This window comes from Neolamprologus brichardi, chromosome 16, assembly GCF_056152115.1.
Source record: "Neolamprologus brichardi isolate AB-2024 chromosome 16, ASM5615211v1, whole genome shotgun sequence".
Classification (NCBI taxonomy): domain Eukaryota; kingdom Metazoa; phylum Chordata; class Actinopteri; order Cichliformes; family Cichlidae; genus Neolamprologus; species Neolamprologus brichardi.
Genome location: NC_142119.1, coordinates 28,621,062 through 28,644,499, shown reverse-complemented (window position 1 = coordinate 28,644,499; position 23,438 = coordinate 28,621,062). Strand labels below are relative to the sequence as shown.

The window sequence follows — 23,438 nt, the reverse complement described above, 5'->3', positions numbered from 1 at the left end:
TGTGTCTACATATAACAGAAAACTGAGCAAAGAAGTGTGTTTAAATTATATCTTTAGGCACTTTAATATTAGCAGTCTGTCCCAAAAACATTTCTTTAGCCGAATCTACTAAACATCCCAAAGCTAATACAGACTGGCATAAAAACACCAAGAATGATATTCCTTAAAATATGGGATCCAGAAAAGATCTGACACAGGACCTGAGAGATTCATCTGGTCCTTCAGTTGAATTTCAGTTGTTCACTGAGGCCTCATTAGAAATTGTCTCGGTGGAAGGGTGGCTTGTCAGGAAGCCATATTTTAAGAAGGAGGAAACTGGAGGGAAAGGGTGATGTAGTGATGAACCCAGATATTAAATTTTTGGTTCAAATCATCGTCAGTATGTGTAGAGAGGGCCAGGAGAAAAGTAAAAAAGTGTATATAGCCATCTGTGAGATGCAATGGAGGCTCTGCCCTGGCAGGATTTCAGCCAGTAGTGTTGGGGACTTTGATCTTTAATGGGAAACAGCTGATTGGTAATGACTTTATTTCTCACCATGGCAATGATCCAAAACACAGTCTTCATGCAGTAAAAGAATACTTGGATGACAAATCGGACTGGCCCCCCCAGATCACAGAGAGCCAGCCAACATCCAAAGAAGAGCTTTGAATGTCCTTTAAGAATCCCGGAGAACTATTCCTGAAGGTTATTAAAAGAAATTACAACAATGTTTGCCTAAGAGAGTTCAGACTGTGATGAAAGATGGCCATACCAATGCTTGGCAGAATCATCTTAAACCATGAAAATGTAAAATATTTTCATTGTGTCATTGTACAGGGAAACTCTTCCAAGTTTTGTTTTCTCTTATTTATTTATTTATTTCTGAATATGTGTTTAGACTGATGTGTTTTCTGATCTGATTGGTAACTTATTGACTGGAATAAGACTCAGAAAACATCCCCACAGTCTGAAATTCAAACGCGTTTCAGGAAATAACTCCATAAAAAGGATCAAATCCATGTGGATGCATTTTTCAGCTAATCATTACTAGCATTACCTGCCGCAGGACTTGCCAAAGCAAACACGAGATCCTTGTGCAAATGCTCCAACACATCCCGGAAAGGTGAGCAGTAACCGCATGCCTAAGTTGCCTGCTGGCAGCTGACGTATCCATATGACGAACACGTTGTCATACTGAGAGGATTTAAAGAAAAGTGGGAAAGTGGAATGGATTTATTTTTTCTTTAATTTTTTAAAAAAAATTACAAGCAGTGGATGAAATGAGATTGTGAAAGGTAAGGTGTCGCTGAGTTAATCTAGCTAAGAAGCTGTTTGAAAGAAGACCGCCACTCACACCAAACTCTATTGAGAAAACTGCCAATTTTAAGACTAGCGCACACCTCGGTTTTCATAATGGCGTATATCACCAGGAGCTTATTTTGAACTTTTAAACTGATTACACTTTCTGATATGTTGTCTTTCCATAATCATAACTATTATTGTTATTATTCATTTCAACATTTTGTTTTCTAACTAGGAAATAATGAATTCACATGTTTGTTAGAATTCTTCGTTTATTTATCTGGAAACAGAAACCTCTGAGGTAAAAGCAGTGATGCAAACAACTATTTACTGTTTCTCGCATCGCAGAGGAGCACACCCTGCTGCATCCGGGTGTCCTCAAGCTGCACCTGTTGCTGTTTAACCAGGATAAACAGTGCTATTCTTTCCAAGACGACCGCTACAAATGCCTGTGCTACCGTACTGTTTACTATGCCAGAGAAAACCGTATGCTCCGATCATAGATTACATATCTTCACAATTATGAGTGTTTTGAATGTGGCATGCCAGAATTACCCAGTAACATGCGGTGATATTTCAATTTCTCAGTAGTTTCTGAACGGAAATGTATTAGACTAGTAAGTAAGAAGGAAATCCAGTTTTATCGGATGTTTTAATTGGGATATTATACATGTTTTATCCTCTTATTCCTTTTTCTAGTTTTAAGTCTAGACTTTACATATTTGCCGAGGAAAAATCATATAGGTTACATCATTATGTAAAATATGTTTGGGGGGTATTTTCTGTTTTGGGCTGGGTTTTTTGTCTTCTCGGGGGATTACTTCTTATAAAATACACGTTTAAGACAGAAATGTTCTAAAATATAAATGAGAATTTTTGACAAATCTGTCACAAACGTGTTTAAATTTTAAAATATATTGTTATTTAAAACAAACTGTATTGACTTTTTTTTTCCCCCAGATGTGAAATCCTGGACTTTAAACCTTTAAACTTTTTTTTTATTCAGGAGTGCCGGGAATTAACTCTAAATTGGAAAATTTGTAAATTTCAAAACTCATGGATAACATTATAATGATATTTTAGCTGATTTTTGGTTCTTACCAGTATTGTTATTTTAGGGCACAGACCTTACATTGGGTGGTGATGTAATACATTTGTTAAGCACTGTACCTCTAGCATCCAGTAACTCACTAAGACCATTATTTTGGTACACTATATGTCTTTTAGAGTGAATCTAGTAGTATGTGATCAAAAAAGTTTTTCAATATTAAAATGCAGATTTTATTTTGTTGTTTTACATCCAGCCTGTAAATATAAACACTGTAACTCTCCAGGCTGCAATGGAAACCCTGCCAGCCGGTTGGACAGTGTACACCTGTGAGCAGGAAAGAGCTGAGACAGGCCTGTTGAAGGGAGAATCTGATGATACTAAAGCAAACACACATGTTCAAGATCTGTTCCATGAAGATGCAAAGGCAAGATGTACAGTGTGTCAGCTCAAATGAAACAATTTGTAGGATCATTGCAGGCTGTTGTTAAAGTGACTTCAGATAAGCCAGTGCTGCTACGGTTGTATTTCTGTGTTTAGGGATTTCAGCAGTCTAATCAGCCATGGTGGAGGATCAAAGTATTTGTGTGGGAGCCGGTGCTTTTTGGCACCTGGGATGGAGTCTTCACTACCTGCATGATCAACATCTTTGGTGTGGTTCTGTTCCTGCGTACTGGCTACCTGGTGGTTAGTAAACAGACTATCTTTCACTTTGTGTATTGTAGGTAATTGAACAGCTAATCCACTTTAAACTCTCCCCACACTAATAAAATGCTAAAAGGCTGAATTCTTTTAAATGCAACTGCCATAATGGGGCTTTAAATATGAGTCTAATAACCGTGCATGGTGGATACACTGCAGTGAAAAATGATTTTTCACTTCCTGATTTCTTATTTTTGCGTATTTGTCATGTTCAAATATTTCAGCTCAGACAAAATACCTGGGTGAAAATAAATGCAGTTCTTAAGGGGTTTTTTTTTTCTTCATGGCCCTTTGTGATAAAGTAATTTCCCCTAAACCTAATAACTGGTTGTGCCATCCTTGGTAGCAAGAACTGCAATCAAGCATTTGTGATAACTGGCAATAAGTCTTTGGCATCACTACGGAGGAATTGTTGTCTCAGCCTTCTTTGCAAAATTGTTTTAATTCAGCTGCCCTGAATGTTTTCAAGCATGACCGGACATGTTAAAGCATGAATCACACTACCACCACTATCTTTGACTGTTAGTGTGAGGTTGTTTTTATGAAATGCTGTGTTAGTTTGACATCAGATGTAACAGGACTCAAACTTTCCAAAGAGTTCCGCTTTTGTCTTATCAGTCCGCAGAATATTTTTCCATCAAGATTTTTTCTGGCAAGCACAAGACGAGCCTTTGTGGTTTTATTGCTCGGCTGTGGTTTTCTCCTTGGAACTCTTCATGGATGCCATTTTTCGCCCAGTTTTTTTCTTATTGACCTTAACAGAGGCAAGTGAGGCAGTTCTTTAAATGTTGTTCTGGGTTCTTTTGTGACCTCTTTGATGAATCATCGATGCTCTCTTAGACTAATTGTGGTCAGCTGGCCCCTCCTGACATGGTATACCACTGATCCAAATATCCAAATTATCTGTCTTTGTGGATAATTGCTTTGACCGTGGTTCCACTGGAGTCCCAAATTCACTCCATAAGACTTACAGATGTCAGTGACTTGGTTTCTCATCTGTTCTTGAGTTTCTTTAGATTATGCCAAAGATTATGCCATAATGCTCCAGTAACCACTGTCTATTATTAAAATTTATCTGATTATGTGAAACATTTAAGTGTGACAAATATGCAAAACACAGACATCTAGAAAGAGGGTAAATGCTTTTCACAGCACTGTAGTAGCAGACTAAAGAGTCAAAAAGAAATCGCTAATCACCAAATTTTATTTTGTATGTTTTCATTTTTATACTTTATAATGGCTTAGCTTCATGTTTGGCTTTCTGCTTTCAGCTCATCCACATTTTTTAGCACCGTTTTTAGCTTCACATATAGTTAAGTATGTGTCATCATGACAATTGATCCAGAACACTGTAATAGCCATGTGTCATCACAGGACACAGCTACAAAGAGACCCAGTGATTGTAATTGCTACATCCGTTTGCCCTTAGCTTGACAGCTAAAATATAGTTTGCTGTGTGGAAAACAGGGTTTCTCTTTCAGAGAGAGACGCATCTTATCAGAAATGTCTGAGCAAATAAAAAAAAAAGTGTCAGTGTGTTGATGGTCCACCACACCTGTATAGCATCTCTTTTTTTTCTATTAGATAGAAAATTGTAAACAAATACAAGGAGGAGAAAAGAGGAGTGATTAAAAAAAATGCGAGAGAATGGAGAAAAAGGTGAAGACAGGATTATTTAAATGAACTGAATACAAAGCACTAAACAGAGCAGGATGTCATGTGCAGAAGATGTGTACAATACAGGTGGTATATTTGCCCAAATATATCCAGTTCACAACTGCAGATGCATATTGTGGTGTAGTTTGTGCAGTGATCACTCAGTACTTTGGATCTTTGCTGTTTCCTAACATTATCCAGGGGAACACAGGAGTGCTGCTTGGGATGGTTCTCGTCTCCATGGTTGTGTTGGTTGCTTTAGTGACAGTTATGTCAGGAATCGGAGTGTCTGAACACTGTGGTGTTGGGAGTGGAGGAATCTATTCCATGATCTCTACCATCCTAGGGGGAAGGGTCGGGGGCACTGTTGGCCTCCTTTATGTGTTTGGGCAGGTGAGTAACAGAGGGTTTTAATTTGAACACCGCTAAAATTGTTTGTTTGTAATATTTATTTAATATCCCTTAAGAAAATCATGGAATGCACAAACTGAATTTCCTTCCTTCTATCTCGTGTCACTATTAATGCTCTTTACCACTCTGCAGTGCGTCGCTGGGGCGATGTACATCACGGGGTTCTCCGAGTCAGTGGCAGAACTGCTGGGTCTTCAGACTCAGTGGGCGGTGCGCTGCATGTCAGCAGCGGTGCTGCTAGGTCTGCTTGGAATCAACTTGGCTGGTGTCAAGTGGATTGTCAGACTTCAGCTGCTCCTCCTGGCTGTTCTGGCCATCTCTACCCTGGACTTTGTCATTGGCACATTCACACACCTTGACCCAGGTAACAACCGTCACCCAGGTAACAACCGTCACCCAGGTAACAACCGTCACTCTGATCACGATGAAAACGAGAAACAAAAAAATCAACAATCGGTTACTGTATCAAAGACGAGAGAGACAGTCACAGTTATAGTTACATTTTTTCATACATTAGGAAGATTTGTGTGAAAATTAGGAGGCTAGGATGGCTGCTGGTCAGAAGTAGTTGTAGTGGAGTCTTTAATTTGACTCTTAATTTCTGTAAGAATCCAACATGGCTTTTAAGTATTTTTGCTGTTAATAAACACCTACTGTATAATATTTGATACATACAATTTTTTGTGAGTTTTTGAGACTCTTACATCATCAGTGTCCTTTTTCCCCCACCCTGAAAAACACCTAAATAAATTGCACAATACATTTTTAAGCAATTTGAAAAAATGCCAGATGCAGGAAATACAATGCAGACTAAAAGTCATATGTGGAAATTAAAATGTAATTAATTATTTTTAAAGAAATTTGTTAAATAGCTCAATAAATTCAGAATTTTCTGGCAATTAAGTGGTGATTCAGGCTTTAAAGGTTTAAAAAGCATTAGTACACAAAACATCTAGAGCTGAAGCTGTCTTTGACTCTTTGAGTGTTTGAGTATCAGATCTCTAGTAGAATATAAAGAGAAGCCTGGCTCAGATTGCAGGGAACACTAGTGTTTTGTATAAGGCTTTCCAGTCATAAATACCAATACTTTATTATGCTGTATTTGTTTGGGGGGGGGGGGGGGGGGGCTTCCAAAGAGGTAGTGTGATGGAAGGAGTGTGGGAACCTGTTGTGACCAGTTTTAGTCAGTAGGTGTAGCTGCAGTATCACTTATTTTACTCAGAATACTACTTGCATTCCTCTGTCCATTAACCTGTTTATTTCTTTCACACTTTAGCGATTAGTTAATGTGTATTGTTATGTTGTATTTTGAGATTTTACGTTTGAAAATTATTATTTATTTATTTTTAATTTTATTATTATTGTGAGTAATTTTTTGGGGTGTGGTGGAAGGGGTATTTTTTTGTTGACCTCCAGGAAGTCCTTCCCTACATTTCCTGTTCTCACTGATTATCAACTTCCTGCCGAGTAGGAAGAAAAAAGTGTTCCAGGAGTCAAATCAGTCTGTGAACAACACATATCACACAAGACCCAAGAGTTCTCACACACATGATAAAACATTCATACATTTTTTAAAAACAGAGAGATTACCTTACCTGTCTTGTTAGTTTTTGTTGGATTTAGCTCGACTACTTCAGGTGAAATTAAAACCAGACTGCCTACTGCTCTACACCTCCCAACTCCCAGTCTTGTTTAAAGCACACTTGGTAGAGACCAGTTTTCCGCCCTTGAGATCTGTACAACCAGCCATAATGACCACTCCAGATTTTTCCAATTAAGAGCAGCTCTGTGTGTGTTTTGGTGACCTAATGGTTGGCAGAGGACCAGCAGGTCTCCATGCTAGCTGAAACGGCCCAGATTAGCATGAACTCACTGAACACTGAGACACATCCTGGAGGAAAGGAGCCACCGCCAAAAGCATGTGGTCATAGTTTGATAACATGTCCCCAATTTTCACACACCATTGTATAGCTCTATCACGGCTTAGGCATGTCTGATTAACCACATATTCCATCAAAATTTCACTTTCTATGGACATGATTGCTTATATGTTTGGCAGATATTGCCATTGTAAACACTGCAATCAGTATTTTCCACCTCTGTCATGATCAGAAAGGCAAAGTTTAGAGTTCACAGATTGTCAATCAGCAGAAAATTATCAGAGTTGGTTTTAATTCTAATGTTTTGCCCCTGTAATGTTTCACTAACTTTTATCCCTAGCAACAAAAATCACAGATATCGGGTGCTGGCTTTGACCATCCTATGTTAATTGTTAGTAATCATTAAGATGAATTTAGGAGTGTTTCTATCTATTTAAGTATCTATGTATATGAACTCTTGACTTACAAACCTGGTTTTCCCATTCACTAAAATGTCAAAGAAGTGGATTGCAGCAAGTCCTTTTTGCAGCACTGTAACAGTTGGAGTTAAAATTAAAGTGTTGCATAACTGCAGCATGTAACACAGTCCTGAATAGTTCACAAGTCTGTAAGCGCAGTAAATTATTCTGACAGTAATGCCGCCCATGTATTGTCTCTGCAACCAAACAGTTTAACCACAAACCCTTCTGATTGTGGTGCATCGGTGAATTACGCTCTGACACGCCTCACCCTGTCCTTATACTCGAAGTCTATTCCCCACAGAAAAGGAAGCCATAATGTGCTCCTTGGGTCTGGGGTTTAGGGTGTTAACCAGACTCACCCACATTTTTGGAAAATGACAAAGAGAGCGAGCCGGAACTGAGATCTGAAGCCTGCTGCTACTCCAGAGACCGCCACATCATCTCTCCCTGTGATCCTTACTATAATATATAGTTCTCGATCATCCCAGCAGGACCTGCTCCACCTCTGTAAACTCACAGCCTATGCAACATGCACGGCAATTTATGTAAGTTAGTGTGGGAGTGTAAGAGGTCATTCAGACTGAGGGAGAGGCCTCAGATGTTCATGTAATCTAACTACACATTCAGAGGCATGGTTAACTCAGAAATGAGGCCCACTCTGCCTGTAAACTTGCTCAATACAGAATAAGTAAACTGGAATGAAGACATTCTTGCCTTAGCTCGAGCTGGAAACATAGTAAATAGGCTTATAAAGCTCTACATCTCTACAAAATGCTATGGATCAAATTGAAGACGTGTCAGGACAAGTCTAATAGCTGTGTATTAAAAAGGATCATCAGCCTAGTGGGAGTTACCTTCTGATTAAGTATTATATAGGAAGCACTTAGATTGGATTCTTTGATGAATAAATATTAGGGGTAATAGTGGTTGCTTACATGCTGCAAACTTCATAAAGAAGGCCCCACATAAAGCAAGCAATCAAGTTTGTCAGTTAATTATGGTAATTAGATAACTTTACTTATTTGGAAACTGGGAAAGCTCCAAAAAAGCGTCAAAGTTTCCTTCATACACATTTTAATATTACTTTTACAATACTATGCAAAAGTCTTGAGTCACCTCTTATGGATAAATAGGTGGATGGTCTTGAGAAATAGTTTTCCAGGTTTTCTAAAGGACTTTTAGAGTTGTTCTTCAGACATTGCATTGCTTTTTCACTCATTTAGTCCAGTGCTTGTACCTGACCATTTTCAGAAGAATGATTTAACATGGACCTTGTAGGAAATGGTTTTGGTGGAAGGGCAGCTGTCAAGAAGTCATTTTTTAAGGAAAAGAAATGGAGAAGAAAGGCTAAAGTATGCAAAATTGCACAAGAACTGGATTTATGTGTGAAACCTGAATCCAAATTTGAAATCTTTGGTTGAAATCATTATGGGCCTGAATGGAGGAGGTCAGGAGAGATGAACAACAGTGAGTGTCTACAGCCATCTGTAAAACACAGAGGAGGCTCTGTCATAGTTTGGGTCTTTATTTCAGGTAGTGGTGTTGAGGATCTTGTAGTACATAATTATCGAATGCAGAAAAGTACCATCAGATTTTGATCCACCTTCTGTAAAGCTTCTGCTTGGCAACTTGACAATGATCTCAAACACACTGCCAATGCAATGAAAGTAATACACAATGGCTTAAACGGGGTTTCTGGATCTTGTGTGAAGTATTATGATGCTGTAGTTTTTAAAACGAGGTGTAGTTTGCAACAGGGCCCAACACAAATCTTTGCCAGCCTATCATTGTTATTATTCCTAGAGAAAATGAGGGGACAATGTAATACATATAAGGATTTTTATATTAAAGTGTAATGAATATGTGAATGCTCCAAAATAAGTACTTGGAGGGCTTAGCCGTGAGAGCTGGCAGAGTTGAGCCACTTGGATGTTGGACTATGATGTTGTAATATGGGTGGGGTGCTCTTGATGCAGTTTGACACTGGCTGCCCTGGATTTGTTAGATCATGATTGTTTGGATAGAGGGCGATCCTTGTGGGTCACAAAGTGAACAGGAGTTTGAGCTTTTTTGACCTCATTAAATGCATATGCTAGAGATCATACAAAGCTGGAACAGAGAGTGTATCCAGGCCTTTTCTTTTGGCCTTTTGTAAAACAAAAGGGAAAAAAATGAGCATTCTTCTCTCTCTCTCTCTCTCTCTCTCTCTCTCACTTGCTATGTGTCTCTCCCTATGTGTCTCTCCCTTTCTCGCTCTTTCCTCCCGCTCTCTGTCTCCCTCTCTTGCTCACTTTCATTCTTTCTCCCAAACTTGGAAGCTGCTGAGCTTCTGAAAAGGGTGGTAACTTCCTTTTGGATAAACATGTCATTAATCTGAGAGAACACATTCTTTCCCATCACAAGATAACCAAGGGGGAAATGTCCGGTTTTGTAACATAGGCGGGTCCTTCAGACTGCGTAGTTTAAATGGCCCCCTTCACACATTCAGCAAACTGACCTGACCTAGAACCATCCCGGCATGTCTTTAGTCTGTAGATTTGAAAAGTGTCACCGGTTGTTGTTGCCATTTATTTTGACTGAAATAGACTTTGCAGCATTTATTTACTTGCTGTTATATTGCTGACTATGATGCAGATGTTGTTGAGTTATGAAGGGCTCTAATGACTATGCAGATGTAATGCTGTACTGTTCAAACACCTGGTATATAGTGCCGTATGTTTTTCCTTTCTGTATGCTGTGATTTCTTATACAGTTGATCTAATTTTCTGCACAAAGCGTAGCTTAAAAAGTAGGAAAAGGCCAAATATGGTGACTGCTTATTAATCTAAGAACACATCATTAATCAATTTGTGAGACTGATGTGTTTTAAAATCATAAGGTAACTGCTGGCCCTATGTAGCAGCTAAAAACATTTTAAGATTGGACTAGACTGCAACATTTGTTGGGTTGTATTAATAAGAAGTGAGAAATAGAAACTCATTATTATAATTATTCCTTAAACGCAAAATCTATTAATAAGCCCATGTTAAAGAAGCAAATGTTTCTTCTTCTTTATTTTTTAAACCAGTTTATTCCCTTATGCACTAGAGAAATAACCATCATTATCTCAGGTGGAACTGCTATGTGTCCCTTCATGAACTGATTTCAAACAGATGAATGTTACATAAGATATAACAAGAATACTTAACTTTATGAGTCATTTACAGCCTGGGATTGTGTGTTTGTTGCCTAAAATATTGATACATAAGTAAAAGCCTAACAGAGAGCTGACTTCATGTCTAAAGAAAGACCTGAAACTAATTTTCATACCTCTAGCTAATAGAGTTTGCATAGTTTCTTCCTCCTTCATCATCATTTAATGTTCACAACTGTTTACTCAGTGAAGAAATGCTGGTAATTCTCACATGCCTTTCTGTATTGATGTGCTTTATGTGAGTTTGTCTCCACTTTCAGAGCATGGTTTCATTGGTTATTCAGCTGGGCTGCTCAGCAGCAACACTATGCCAGATTATACCACTGGGGAAAACTTCTTTACAGTATTTGGGGTTTTCTTCCCTGCTGCTACAGGTGAGTAGATCCTCAACAACTTCTTTTAGATTTCTGTATTTCACACAAAAAGAAAATCCCAGAATAGGAAAAGCATGCAAACATTCAAATCCTGCTTATCATTCTTTGCTTCATATGCAATATAAAAATGAAGTTTGCATTGACAAGCACCTTGTGTACATTTTGTGGTTTGCCCATCTTTGTGTGTGTTGTAGGGGTTATGGCAGGCTTCAACATGAGCTCAGACCTTCAGCGACCTGAGCACAACATCCCCGTGGGAACACTAGCAGCTGTCTTCACCTCGTATGACAACACCCCAAATCCACTAAAACATATCTATACAGTGCTGTCAAACAGTATTTACCCTCTGCACGAGTTCTTGTTTTTTCCATATCTATCAAATTCACATTTAAATGTTTCAGATCATCAAACAAAGTTTAACATTAGGCAAAAATAACCCGAGTAAATATACATGCAGTTCAATCCTACCTGCCCTGTGTGAAAAAGTAATTTCCCCCTAAACCTAATAGTTGGTTGTGTCATCCTTAGTTGCAATAACTGCAATCAAGCATTTTTGATAACTGGCAGTGAGTCTTTGATATCACTGTGGAAGAATTTTGTCCCGCTCTTTTTTTGCAGAACTGCTGTGATTCAACAACATTGGAGGGTTTTTTGGTACAGATGGATTGTATAAGGTCATGTCAAAGCATTTCAATTGGATATAAGTCAGAACTTTGGGCAGACCTTTCCACAACTTTCATTTTTGTCTTGTGAGACATTAAGAAGGTGAACTTGCTGGTGTGTTTTGGATCATTGTCCTGCTGCCAAACACAAGTGCGTGTGTTTAGTGCACAAACTGACGAACTGATAGCCGGACATTCTCCTTCAGGATTTTCTGGTAGAGAGCACAATTCATGGAATAATGAACTACAGAAGTCATCCAGGTCCTGAAACAATAAAGCAGCACCAAACCATCACACTACCACCGCCGTGTTTGGCTTATGGTCATGGGAAAGGCGACTCAAACCCAAAATGTTATGCTTTTGTTTTCATCAGTCCACAGAAAATTTTCTCCAAAGTCTTGGGGATTGAATCATAAACACTGACCATAACTAGGCAAGTGAGGCCTGAAGTTTTTTAGATGGTGTTCTGGGTTGTTTTATGACCACCTGGATGAGTCGTTGATGAGATCTCAGAGTAATTGGAGTAGGTCCGCCTCTTCTGGGAAGATGCACCACTGTTCTCAGTTTTCTACAGTTGTGGATAACGGCTCTCTCTGTGGTTTACCGGAGAACCACAGACAGTCTTATAAAATGACTTTGAAACTCTTTCTGGATGAACAGATGTCGGCGACTTTGTTTCTCATTTGTTCTTGAGTTTCTTTAGCTCGTGGCATGATGTGCTGCTTTTTGAGATCTTTTAATCTAATTAATTTTGCCTATTGAATTTGATCTCAACTTTCCAAAAAAATGTGGCTAATCACAGGTAATTCTTGATTTAAGAGGGGGGGGGGCAATTATTTTTTGCACACACAGCCAGGTAGGTTTGGCTCGCTTTTTCTTCTTAATAAATAAAATCATCATTTAAAAACTGCAATTTGTATTTACTTTGATGATCTTTTTCTAATATTAAAACTTGTTTGATGATCTGAAACACTGAGATTTGATAAATGTGAAAAAGCAACAACTCAGGAAGGGGTGAGAAATGCTCTTTAATGGCACTGTCTAGTTACATACAAAAACAATAGAAAGATTTACACACCACAGTACGCAATACTTAAACTAGATTAACTATGACTACAGTGATTGTACATTAAGAAATAGAAAGTACAGGAAAAACCTTTGTTACATTCGGTGGGTTGATCTTTCAGAAAGGTTTAATCCTATATGTTTAGATTTTACTCTTGTGGTTTTCTCGGTACACTGAGTGGGTTTTTCTTTTTCATTCACTGGAAAACAAAAGTAACCCACTCTAAAAACACATCGCTATCAGACATTCACTTGTCGTGACTCAATAGTTGTTAATAGTAATTCTGTGCTGTACTTTTGGTGACCCACAGGTGGTTCCTGTATCTGGTCTTTGTCTTTCTCCTGGGGGCCATCTGCACCAGAGAAGCTCTACGCTGTGACTTCTTGATAGCTGAAAAGGTAAACTCCTCTCTGTGTTTCCATTCGGCTTTGTGAGGGGGGGCCTTCCAACAAAAGGGGAGAGGTAAGGGGACTTCCCATGGTGTCTCACTATATTAGTGGTGTGGTTAGTTTGTGTTCTGACTATATAATACTGCATAGCAACGTAGGGGTTATATTCATATGTTGAAACAATTATAAATTAGACTTGGAAGTGTATTGTTTTGGGGGGGTGGCAGCAAAATCAAAAGTCGGGGGAGGATTTCCAATGTGTTGTCTACTCTATCAACCATAACTGTTTCAGAACTGGGAGGACCACTTGCTATAGTACTGAAAGATTTATATTCTTATTCTTGCTTCATGTAGAAAATGTGCAGCTTAATATTTCAGGTTTTTCAGGATAGGAATATGTTGGGCATGCAGATCCCCCCCCGTTTAGCACCTCTTTTTCCACAGAGCCATGCCGCTGTCATATGTGCAGTTGGTGGTTTGGCATTGTCTGACCAAAAGAAGCAAAGTCTTCTCTTGTCTTCCCTGTTGCAATAACATGTGTTTCGCCAAAGCCTCCACTATACAGCTTTAATAGGCCTTTGATGCCTTGTGCACTGTGCACTTCTAACAAATCGGTCATATACAGTGTTTTGTTTTAAAGACAGGGAATGAGAAATCAATGCATAAATTGTCTTCAGAAAGTGTTGCCCAGCTTCAAACAAATAAACTGATCATTTGTCTCTTGGTGTAGCATACATTCAGCATACCATTACTGCAAAAAGGTAAAAATCTCAAATTCATTATAAAATGATCGCACATGAGTTAGACGTTTTAATAAAATACAACCATTAGATGTTGCTTTGACCAAGTCCTTGACTTGCCCATCAGTGGTGATTTCTCATTGTTTTTATAAGGGGCTGGCTGTAGCGGAACTGGATTGGGCGTAGCTGTTGTGAGCTCTCATCCCCACCCCATCCTTTTTCACCCTCTGTTTGTTTTCCTTCTTCCTCCAGGTCTCCTTGGTGGGTTTCCTCTTTCTGCTGGGCCTCTACATCTCCTCCTTGGCTTCCTGCATGGGCGGCCTGTATGGAGCACCCAGGATCCTTCAGTGCATCGCCCAGGAGAGGGTCATTCCCTGTCTGGCCTTTCTGGGAAGAGGGGTGGGTGGATAGAGCCATGAAGGGAGGAATGTGTGAACTGAAAACTATTAGCTAGAGTGTTTTTGATGTCAATTGATATTACTGAGGTGTATTCATCAGCTACTAAATTCACTTACATGCAGAATAACATCCAATACTATGACATCTAAAACCGATGCTTGCCTTACATGGAATGAAAAAAGATTCACCAAAAAGACTCATTATTAAAGGATGATTTATGAGTCTAAGGATTGGTTTTCAGTGTCGGTGTGCATATCGTGAGGGAGGATAAACTTGAGAGCAGTGTTGGTCAAGTTACTTGAAAAAAGTAATCAGTAATTAATTACTGATTACTTCCCCAAAAAAGTAATCCCGTTACTTTACTGATTACTTATTTTCAAAAGTAATTAATTACTTAGTTACTTAGTTACTTTTTAAAAACATGATTTACACAGTTTTAATCTTTTAACTTTATGCATGAAGCAAAATTTTAATTATATGCACCATTCTGTGACTGGAAGAAATTAGTTTAATATTTAAACCTATTTTCTGCACATTCCAGCACATTATATATATATATATATATATATATATATATATATATATATATGTATATGTATATATATATATATATATATATATATATATATATATATATATATGTATATGTATGTATATATATATATATATATATATATATATATATATATATATATATATATATATATATATATATATATATATATATATATATTGTGTTTACACTCACTCTTTCAGATGCAAGTAAAACACAGCAGAAAATAAATAAAATCAAAGACTAGCGGTCCTTTTGCTCTATTTTCACCTGTAAAGCAGGAGTAGAGTAGGCGGAGGTTTATCCTGGTGCAGGTGTGCCGCAGCGGTCAGTGGAAGGATACCGCAGTTTCTCTGTGAGTTTCTCATTACGACATAGCTACTCGGTGCTTGCTTGGAAGTTTAGGGGGGGGTTTTTTCGCTGTAAAAAGAAGTTTTCTTCCCACGCACAGCGGACACTAATGTTTTTGTCACTTTTTACGGAATCAAACTCAAAATAAGGTCAGTACTTCCACGCTTTAAACGCTGCACGCTCATACTCTCTCCCGCACTCGATATATGATCCATTGTTGATCTGCACACAGCTGTTGTCATGAACATCACACTCGCTTACGTCACTGTCATGAGACATTCTCGCAAGAAAATCACGGTTTTAGTAACGCAGTAACGCAGCGTTCCTACGGGAAAGTAACGGTAATCTAATTACCGTTTTTGCAATAGTAATCCCTTACTTTACTCGTTACTTGAAAAAAGTAATCGGATTACAGTAACGCGTTACAAGTAATGCGTTACTGCCCATCTCTGCTTGAGAGTAGCTTGAAGTCACCATAACTAGTCAAAGATTAATTTCAGGGTGCTAGTTGATTAAAACAGATATCTGCAGACTGAATTAAAATGAGATAGGGCGTCATCATTCTGTATATCTTCACACCACATGTAGACACAAAATGACTGTGAATAAGTTTGACACAGTGAAATTCCCCTAGAACTGAACTATAACATATTGCATTTTGACTGCAGTACTGTGTAACTGCATGCTTACTGTATTATTCTGTGGATCAAATACAAGTTGTATAGAGTTTGGGATTGAAGTTGGTTTCTCTGATTGCCCAAAGTAACACACGCATACATTGTAAATGAATAAGTGTGCTAAGTCTGGCTCTAAAGGGGGCTGTGGTGTATGGATTCAGAAGGACACGGTCACAGGTCTGCCTAATTATAGAGCAAGCACTCCACAGAAGTGAGTGGACTGACTTTATTGCATCAAAGAGTTACGACACATTGCTGCAAAACACATGCACACATAGTCACGTTAACAACCTGACCTCTTCCACCCCAGTTTTCCTCAGACTTCTCTGGATGGCAGCAGTATCTGACCTCTCTCAGCAGGCTGGAATGAGGCCCTAGACATCTTGGCCCAAATCAAAGCCCCAGAACAAACGCAGGAAGGGAGACGGGCAGGGCCCTGCTCCGCTGTATGCTCTGGAGGCCCTCCAGCACACAGCAGTGCTCCTTAAACAGTGAGATAGGACCTGGGAAATAAAAGCAAACTAGCTAACAAACCACATGTTAAAGCCATTTTTCCATTTTGAGAAAAGTGATTATTGTTGGGGGCATTGTTTTATTCCATTCATTTAACTGTGAATGCTGAACACTATTTAAGTTGTAAACACAAACATATTCTTTATTTATGCTGTGTGTTTGATTTAATTAAATGTAATGTAGGCATACTCATGGAAAAATAGCACCAGAACCTTTCTAAAAGTCGAAATAGCTTTCTCATGGGCGTCACAGCTACCTCATGTCAGACTGGCCAGAAGAAGTCCAGATGAAGTCATAGGAAGATTTTGTGTAATGGATTTTTTTTTTTTTTATTTACTCAATATGATCCACATTTTTCAAGCTATAAAGCTTACATTTGTCAGCAACATGAATAAGTAATCATCTGATTGTTACGTGTTGGTAAATCAAACACTGAACATGAACTTTTGAAAACTCAGTGGACAACAGCAGGAAAAGATCACTCATCGGGGTTTTATTTAACTCAGATTCAGCTTTATGTTCATTTTCATTGTGTCTCTGTTCCTCTGGATTGGTGTTTTTCCCCCCTTTGCTCAAAACTAACATCCATTTTACTTGGCAAAGGGTTAGCTGTGGCAAATGTACAAAATCCCAGGAAGAATAAGACATTTTTCTTTGTCACACAAAATGTGTTGAGTTAGAGGCACACAATACGTGCATTTGGTACATTGTAACAGGAATTGTTAATATCGTGTGACCTTTTCTCCCTGACAGAAAGGCCCAAACAAGACCCCGGTGGCGGCTATCTTTCTGACGAGCCTGGTGACGATGGCCTTCATTTTCATCGGCCAAGTTAACGTACTGGCGCCCATCGTCACCATCAACTTCATGCTCACCTACAGCTTTGTCGACTACTCCTACTTCAGCGTGGCCATGACCTCCCACCTTCAGAATAAAGATAAGAGGGACACCGCCATATTGGGCAAAAGAAACCAGCGCAGGTCCACCAGGCACAGCAGCACGTCACTGATTCAAGCCAATCTTCCAAACTATGGCAGTGATGGCGGGAGTCCGCAGAGTAAAGGCACTCTGCTGGAGTTCACTAGGGACATGGACCAGATATTTCCACCTGTTTCAAATGTGGACTCTGCAGCTGAGAAGACCTCCTGCATGCAAGACATGAGCAACACATCCAAGAACAGAAAGGCTACTGCTAAGCAGAAGCTAATGGACAGCTTTGGTTTGGACTCGAATTCCAGTGTTTCCTCAGAAGAGAAAGAAGAGGGGACAAGTTCTGCTTCACTAGCAGAGGAAGACCAGGGGCCAGGTGGAGGAGGAGAACTCAAGGCTGGAGAGGAGCCTCAAATCACGGGCTATACAAATGTTGGTCACGTTGAGCAGGATTTGCCTGCTGAGACTCACAATTACAGCACAGGTGATCAGATTTACCTATCAAACATTAGAATAGGTTAAGGTATATATTGTATCATAGAAGCTACCTACCTGTTTGACCCTTTCTTAAATCTTTCAGGCACTGGAGGTAAAGCAGAACACCAACCCAAGCACAATTCCTTCTTTGCAAAGTTTTGTAACCGCTGGATCGCTCTCATTGGGGTATGACAGACATTATTTGCTGTACAATATTTTGATTTTGTTCTCATGACTTTCTTGATATTTTTGGAATAATGTGAACATATCCTTTGTTTTCTTTCAGGCATTGAGCTCCATATTCATTATGTTTGTTATTCAATGGGTTTATGCCTTAACAAACATAATATTTGCCTTGCTGCTCTTCTTCTACATCGGGAAAACAAGTCCTGGACTACCAAGAGGTGATTTTCACATGTATATTTTCTTTTTAGAAGAACTAAGTGGATTCAGGATAAATTCATCTCCACTTAATCTTTGTACTTGATCTTAAAACTTCAGAGATTAAAGTGCCTTTTTGAGCGCTTCATAGACTAAAATTATAAATTATTGTATTACTAAAAAATTAACATGAATACAAGCATAATGAGTCGTATGAGGAAAACAAAGCACAAAAAGAACAAAAGACACCAAAGTGGGGAAAAAAAGGATTTAATCTTGATACCTAATGGCAGTTAGGGTGACAATGCTAGCGTGTAGACATACTTCCCTAGACTATCACTGACCCACCATCCAACCCCTCTGGCTAAATGATGCTACAGGCAAACATAATGTTCTCTACAACTTCTCCAGAGTCTTTCACATCTGTCACGTGTGTTCAGGCAGAATTTGCTTTCACTATGAAAAACACAGGGCTCGACTGGTGGTTCTGCCAATTCTGGTATTCTATGGCAATTGCTAACTGGTCTCCAGAGTGCCAGACACTGAACACAGGGTACACTAGATGATGTCGACTCCTTAGGCCACCCTCGTAAAGTCTCTTTCTGATTGTTTGGTCAGAGACATTCACAATAATGGCCTGCTGGAGGTCATTTTGTAGGGCTCTGGCAGTGCTCATCTTGGTCCTCCTTGCACAAAAAAATACATACCAGTCCTACTGATTGGTTAAGGATCTTCTACAGCCCTGTTCAGCTCTCCTATAGTAACTGCCTGTCTTCTGAAATCTCCTTCATGCTCTTGAGACTGTGCTGGGAGACATAGTGAGCCCTTTGCGATCCTGGAGGAGCTGGACTGGGCAATCTCTCCAGGTATCACCTCATCCTGTCAGTGGTGACAAATTCAAAACGTGGAAAAAAACCCTCTAGTGCTCCTCCTTTTAATTTCATTAACACCAAAGCAGCTGAAACTGGTTAACAACGCCCTCTGCTACTTAACTGACCTGATCAATATCCCAGACGTTAAGCAGACTTGATGCTATACTCAGATTAAAAAGTGTTCCTTTAAAAAAAAATTTGAGCAGTGTACATACTGGAAGAATAGTAAGAATAAATAAATTTAAAGGGAACCAAATAACTTTTCCTGTATCTTGAGTTGTTTAATAAGGCCTTTGAAATATTTTTTTTTAAATATTTTAAATCTGTAGTCTTATTTAAAGACTTATGTCACTCTTTAAAGGAAGTGAAGCACTGAAATAATTTCCAGTTATCTGAAGTAAAAGCAATCTATAAGTAATGTGTTAAAAAACCTAACTTGCTGATCCTGTATTTATTTAATTTTTTTTTTTTTTTTTTTTTTGTGGGGGGGGGGGGGGGGGGGGATTGTGTCATTCGATCGTTGACTTTTATTTCATTATGTGCAACCAAATCCTTCCTAAACTGCAATCTCACATTTACTGATTTAGATTTGGTTACCATACCATATGTCGTTACGTGACCCAGTAGCATAGTCGGCTGGGAGGTTCACTTGCAGCCTCGTTGCCTGGCAGCTGTTGTGGCTTAGGATTTCTTGAATAGCTGGATGTGACACCCTGCATCTGTGCAATAAACTCACCACATCAGTACGTGCCTCAGCCGTCTGACTCACGACATTTTTGAACACAAGCGTCAAACAAGTGTCAGGTCAAGTTAAGTGTCAGACATTTGTTCCACAAATGGAGATGTTTCCAATGCCACAGCGCAGTTACTACCTCCTGTGTAGTGGCAGAGCTTCAGATACACACAGCAGAAAAAGGTGTAAAATTTTAGCAACATTGAATGCAAAATTATTACAGCAGAAGATTATGTATTTCTGCCTGGTAGAAACATAACGGTCTGGATTTTTGATTAATTTGCAGGAATTGCAGCTCAGTTCAGCTTTTTCACGTGGTTCAAATCAACACTGAGTAGCATTTGCAGGTATTTATGATTTTATTTATGCACTGAAAAATCTTGCATCATTGATGTCTATTAAATAATGAAGTCAATTTGAGTTTTATATGTGAGTTTAATTTGCTAAGAGTTATTTCTATGGCTGAATCATAATCTGACAGTGCTTTTATTATAAAATTGATAATGAAATCCCAAACCTCATAAGTTTTAAACTGTAAATGGTGTTGATTTCAGTTTTTGATTATTTTCTACATCGTTACGCCTGAAATTAATTTTTCTGTGTATTCTTCTCTTTCAGTAGAAAAGGATCACCCCGGGATGAGATCGTAGTGACGCCCTCTTTGTCTGGGACTCTGGGGCTGAAAACCAAGCAGCTGACGGAGGAAAATGCTGACTTTGCCTCTCGTCACCGCTATCATCAATCGTCGTTCATCAGGGCCGACAACATGGTCCAACCACCATTTCACTGACCGAATTAAACACTGCCTCAGTTGTGCGTCGCAGCTGACAGCCTGAATACCACATTTTCTGCCTCAAACGGTGTCTCATGTTGCACTACGGGCAGAATACTGCTCACATGTTAAGAATCTCAGTGGCTCGAATTGTTTTCCTGTGGTGGTTCAAGGAAATCAGAGCTTTGCACAAAGGTTATGTGGAAGAATAAGATACATCAGAGAAAGGCGATAGCTAAAATGTGCAAGTTTTCATGCAAACAGACAAATGCAGAGATTTATTATTTCCTCTTAATATAAACTTCAACTTTAACTCTTTAATTTTTAACTGTTTTCTTTCTCTTTTTTTGCCGTTCCATTACTCTAAAATGGCCTTTTAAGATGCAAAACGTTTAAAACATAGTGTATAGTTTATAGATGACAAATACTTTATCTTATATATGGGACTTTTTTTCTCACAGCTGTTGAAATAATAATAATAATAATGATGATGATAATGAAAAACTAATCTCTGCCCCACTAACCTGTCCAGTTAGTGGTCCAGAGGTTGGTGAGGATGATTGATAATCCACAATCACTTTATTCAGTCTGTTGCTGTCACGAACTCTGATGCTGCTAACCCAGCAGAGCACAGCAAAGTACTTTACACTCACTACAGCTCATTGATAGAATATCTCTATCATTTTGCTGCATACACAGAACAAGGAGCTGTGTGGGCTGTAAAACTGCAAAAGTCTTCTATAAATGCCGGTCTTTTTCCAATCAAACCTAAAACTAATTTCAGCTGCTCCCTTCTAATAAGGGATTGCCACAGTGATTAGCTCCACGTGTTTTGATTTGACAGCTTTACGCTGGATGCTCTTCCTGGCGCAACCACAAATGGGATTTGCGTCTCCATATCTTTTTGCACATAATAATCAAAAATCATAAGCAATAACTTTGTTTTAATGTATTCTATCTGGACAAAAGTACTGGACCACTTATACATTATATCTACAGGATCTTGCTCGGCCTTAGTAACCCATGCCACGAAGCTCTCGGTGCACAGTTTTTCTGCTGATGTTAATGCCAGAGGAAGTTCGGAGCTCTGCAGTCACTGAGTCTGTAAGGCGTCGGCAACTTTCATGCCCTTCACACCTCAGAACGCAGTAACCCTGCTCTTACCTTGCATGGTCTACCACTATGTGCCTGAATTGTTTTAACTCCTAAATGCTTTTGCTTTGCAATAATAATATTGAGACATTTTACACAGTACTTGTTGTGATAGTGATATCTATTACGCTACCATACTCAAATTCAGAGAGCTCTTTACAATCAGTTTTTTTTTAAAAAAAAATGTTTTTAAAGGTAGACTGTATGGATAGATGCTTGGTGTGATACACCTGTGACAATGGGACTGAAAAATACTTGAATTCCAAGTCTGTATAATGTGTTCATAGCATATCTGAAAGTATCAAATAATGAGGTTTTTTTCCCATGTGCGTAAAGCACTTTAACAGCTCTCCTGGTTAAAAAAAGAAAGAAACAAAAACCTTTGAAGACACTATATGGTGTGAATTAAATGCATGCTAAATGTTTTTAGGGTGTTTTTTTTTTCAGTTACAAGTATGATCTGCAAGTATCACAAAGTTCAAGAGTCAGTGTTTGAGCAAAGCTGTGAAAACCACTTCCTCTTATCCTGTTTCTGTGAAAGCAACAGCCCGCCAGCAGGCACACAAGCCTGTAAACCTACTGATTACTTATTCTCTTATCACTGGGCTGAGCTGTAGAAGGGTTGGTGTGCTTTGTGCCTTTGCAGTGACTAAGAAGAAACCCTGTGCGGTTGGAAAAGTTAGTGACTTTCAGTTGAGGCACAATGGCTTGAAATGTGAGCAGTGGGAATTAAATGCACGATGGAGACAGGACTAAACTCGACTCACTTTTGGACCTACAGGATGTTTGGGCTTTGTGTCATACAGGAATGAGATTAGAGCAAAATGTCTGCAGAAGATAAAAAATAATAATAATGATGTGGTTTGGTGAAAGTGCATTAAATTACAATCTTTCATTTGTTTGCTTGCTTTGTTTGTACCAACCACCAAACTCACTGAAGCAAAAGTTCCAACAATGTGTGTTGCACAGCACTGGTTTGAGAGGCTGATTATGTTTACAATCAGTTATGTGTCAAGACAAATTTATGCATGTTTCTCTCTTTTTTTCTTTTTTCTTTTTTTTGTTGCTTAATAGCCTACAAAATGAACAAATGAACTGCAGAATAGGACATATTAATTACAGTTTCCCTTGGAATAAAATGTGCTATAAATAATGTTTGTCACCTAAAGAGTTATCTGTTATTCTACCCATAAAACGAACTCCAATTCCCCCAGATGTTCCTCTGATCCCAACCAGAGCACACGAACGTCTGCCTGGTAGTTCAGTCTGGCTCTACCTAAAATAGAAATATTTTAATGTGTGGAAAAGTGGAATGTGCTGTGGATATGTATATACAAGCTCATTCTACAGCTTGACAATGACTACAAACATACAGTCTGAGTCACAAAAGAGTAACTAAGCAGTAAACATGAAGACCAAGGATTCTTGCAGCAGATGGACTGACCCGCTGAGAGAATTCCACATGATTTTATCACTTTTTTAAAACCTGCTGTGACGTGATTGCACTAACAGAAAAGGGGGGGGGGGAAACTCTTTTTACTTCACGCCCAACTGGAAAGCCAACATATGAGGGTTTTGAATGATGAAAAAGAAAAGTTCTGTGGGGAAATAAATCTCAAGATACGAACTAATAAACAATAAAATAATATTTTAAAAAAGAGAGAGAGAGATGGGTATCTTTGTGGTTAAGACTCTATATAACAACAGAAGTGATTTTTACAACTATAGCCTGTGATTACAGGTTATTATCAGCAGGTAATGATA

General features: G+C 38.8%; 1 protein-coding gene across 1 annotated transcript; it reads left to right on the top strand.

Moving 5' to 3' along the window:
* Positions 1–1,753: 1,753 nt before the first annotated feature.
* slc12a8 (solute carrier family 12 member 8) lies at positions 1,754–21,801 on the top strand. The gene is made up of 14 exons (XM_087829734.1): positions 1,754–1,768; positions 2,617–2,757; positions 2,871–3,017; positions 4,890–5,081; positions 5,232–5,463; positions 10,894–11,007; positions 11,202–11,289; positions 13,046–13,133; positions 14,117–14,263; positions 17,111–17,771; positions 17,868–17,950; positions 18,051–18,168; positions 20,037–20,097; positions 20,369–21,801. Exons 1-14 carry the CDS (start codon positions 1,754–1,756, stop codon positions 20,538–20,540), a joined length of 2,259 nt encoding a protein of 752 aa, XP_087685860.1. The 3' UTR covers positions 20,541–21,801.
* Positions 21,802–23,438: the final 1,637 nt, after the last annotated feature.

Bases quoted from the DNA above. Each gene is read 5' to 3' on its own strand.
- slc12a8 (XM_087829734.1), top strand. The intron at 3,018-4,889 runs GTTAGTAAACAG...AACATTATCCAG, and splicing joins TGCGTACTGGCTACCTGGTG to GGGAACACAGGAGTGCTGCT. The intron at 5,464-10,893 runs GTAACAACCGTC...CTCCACTTTCAG, and splicing joins ATTCACACACCTTGACCCAG to AGCATGGTTTCATTGGTTAT.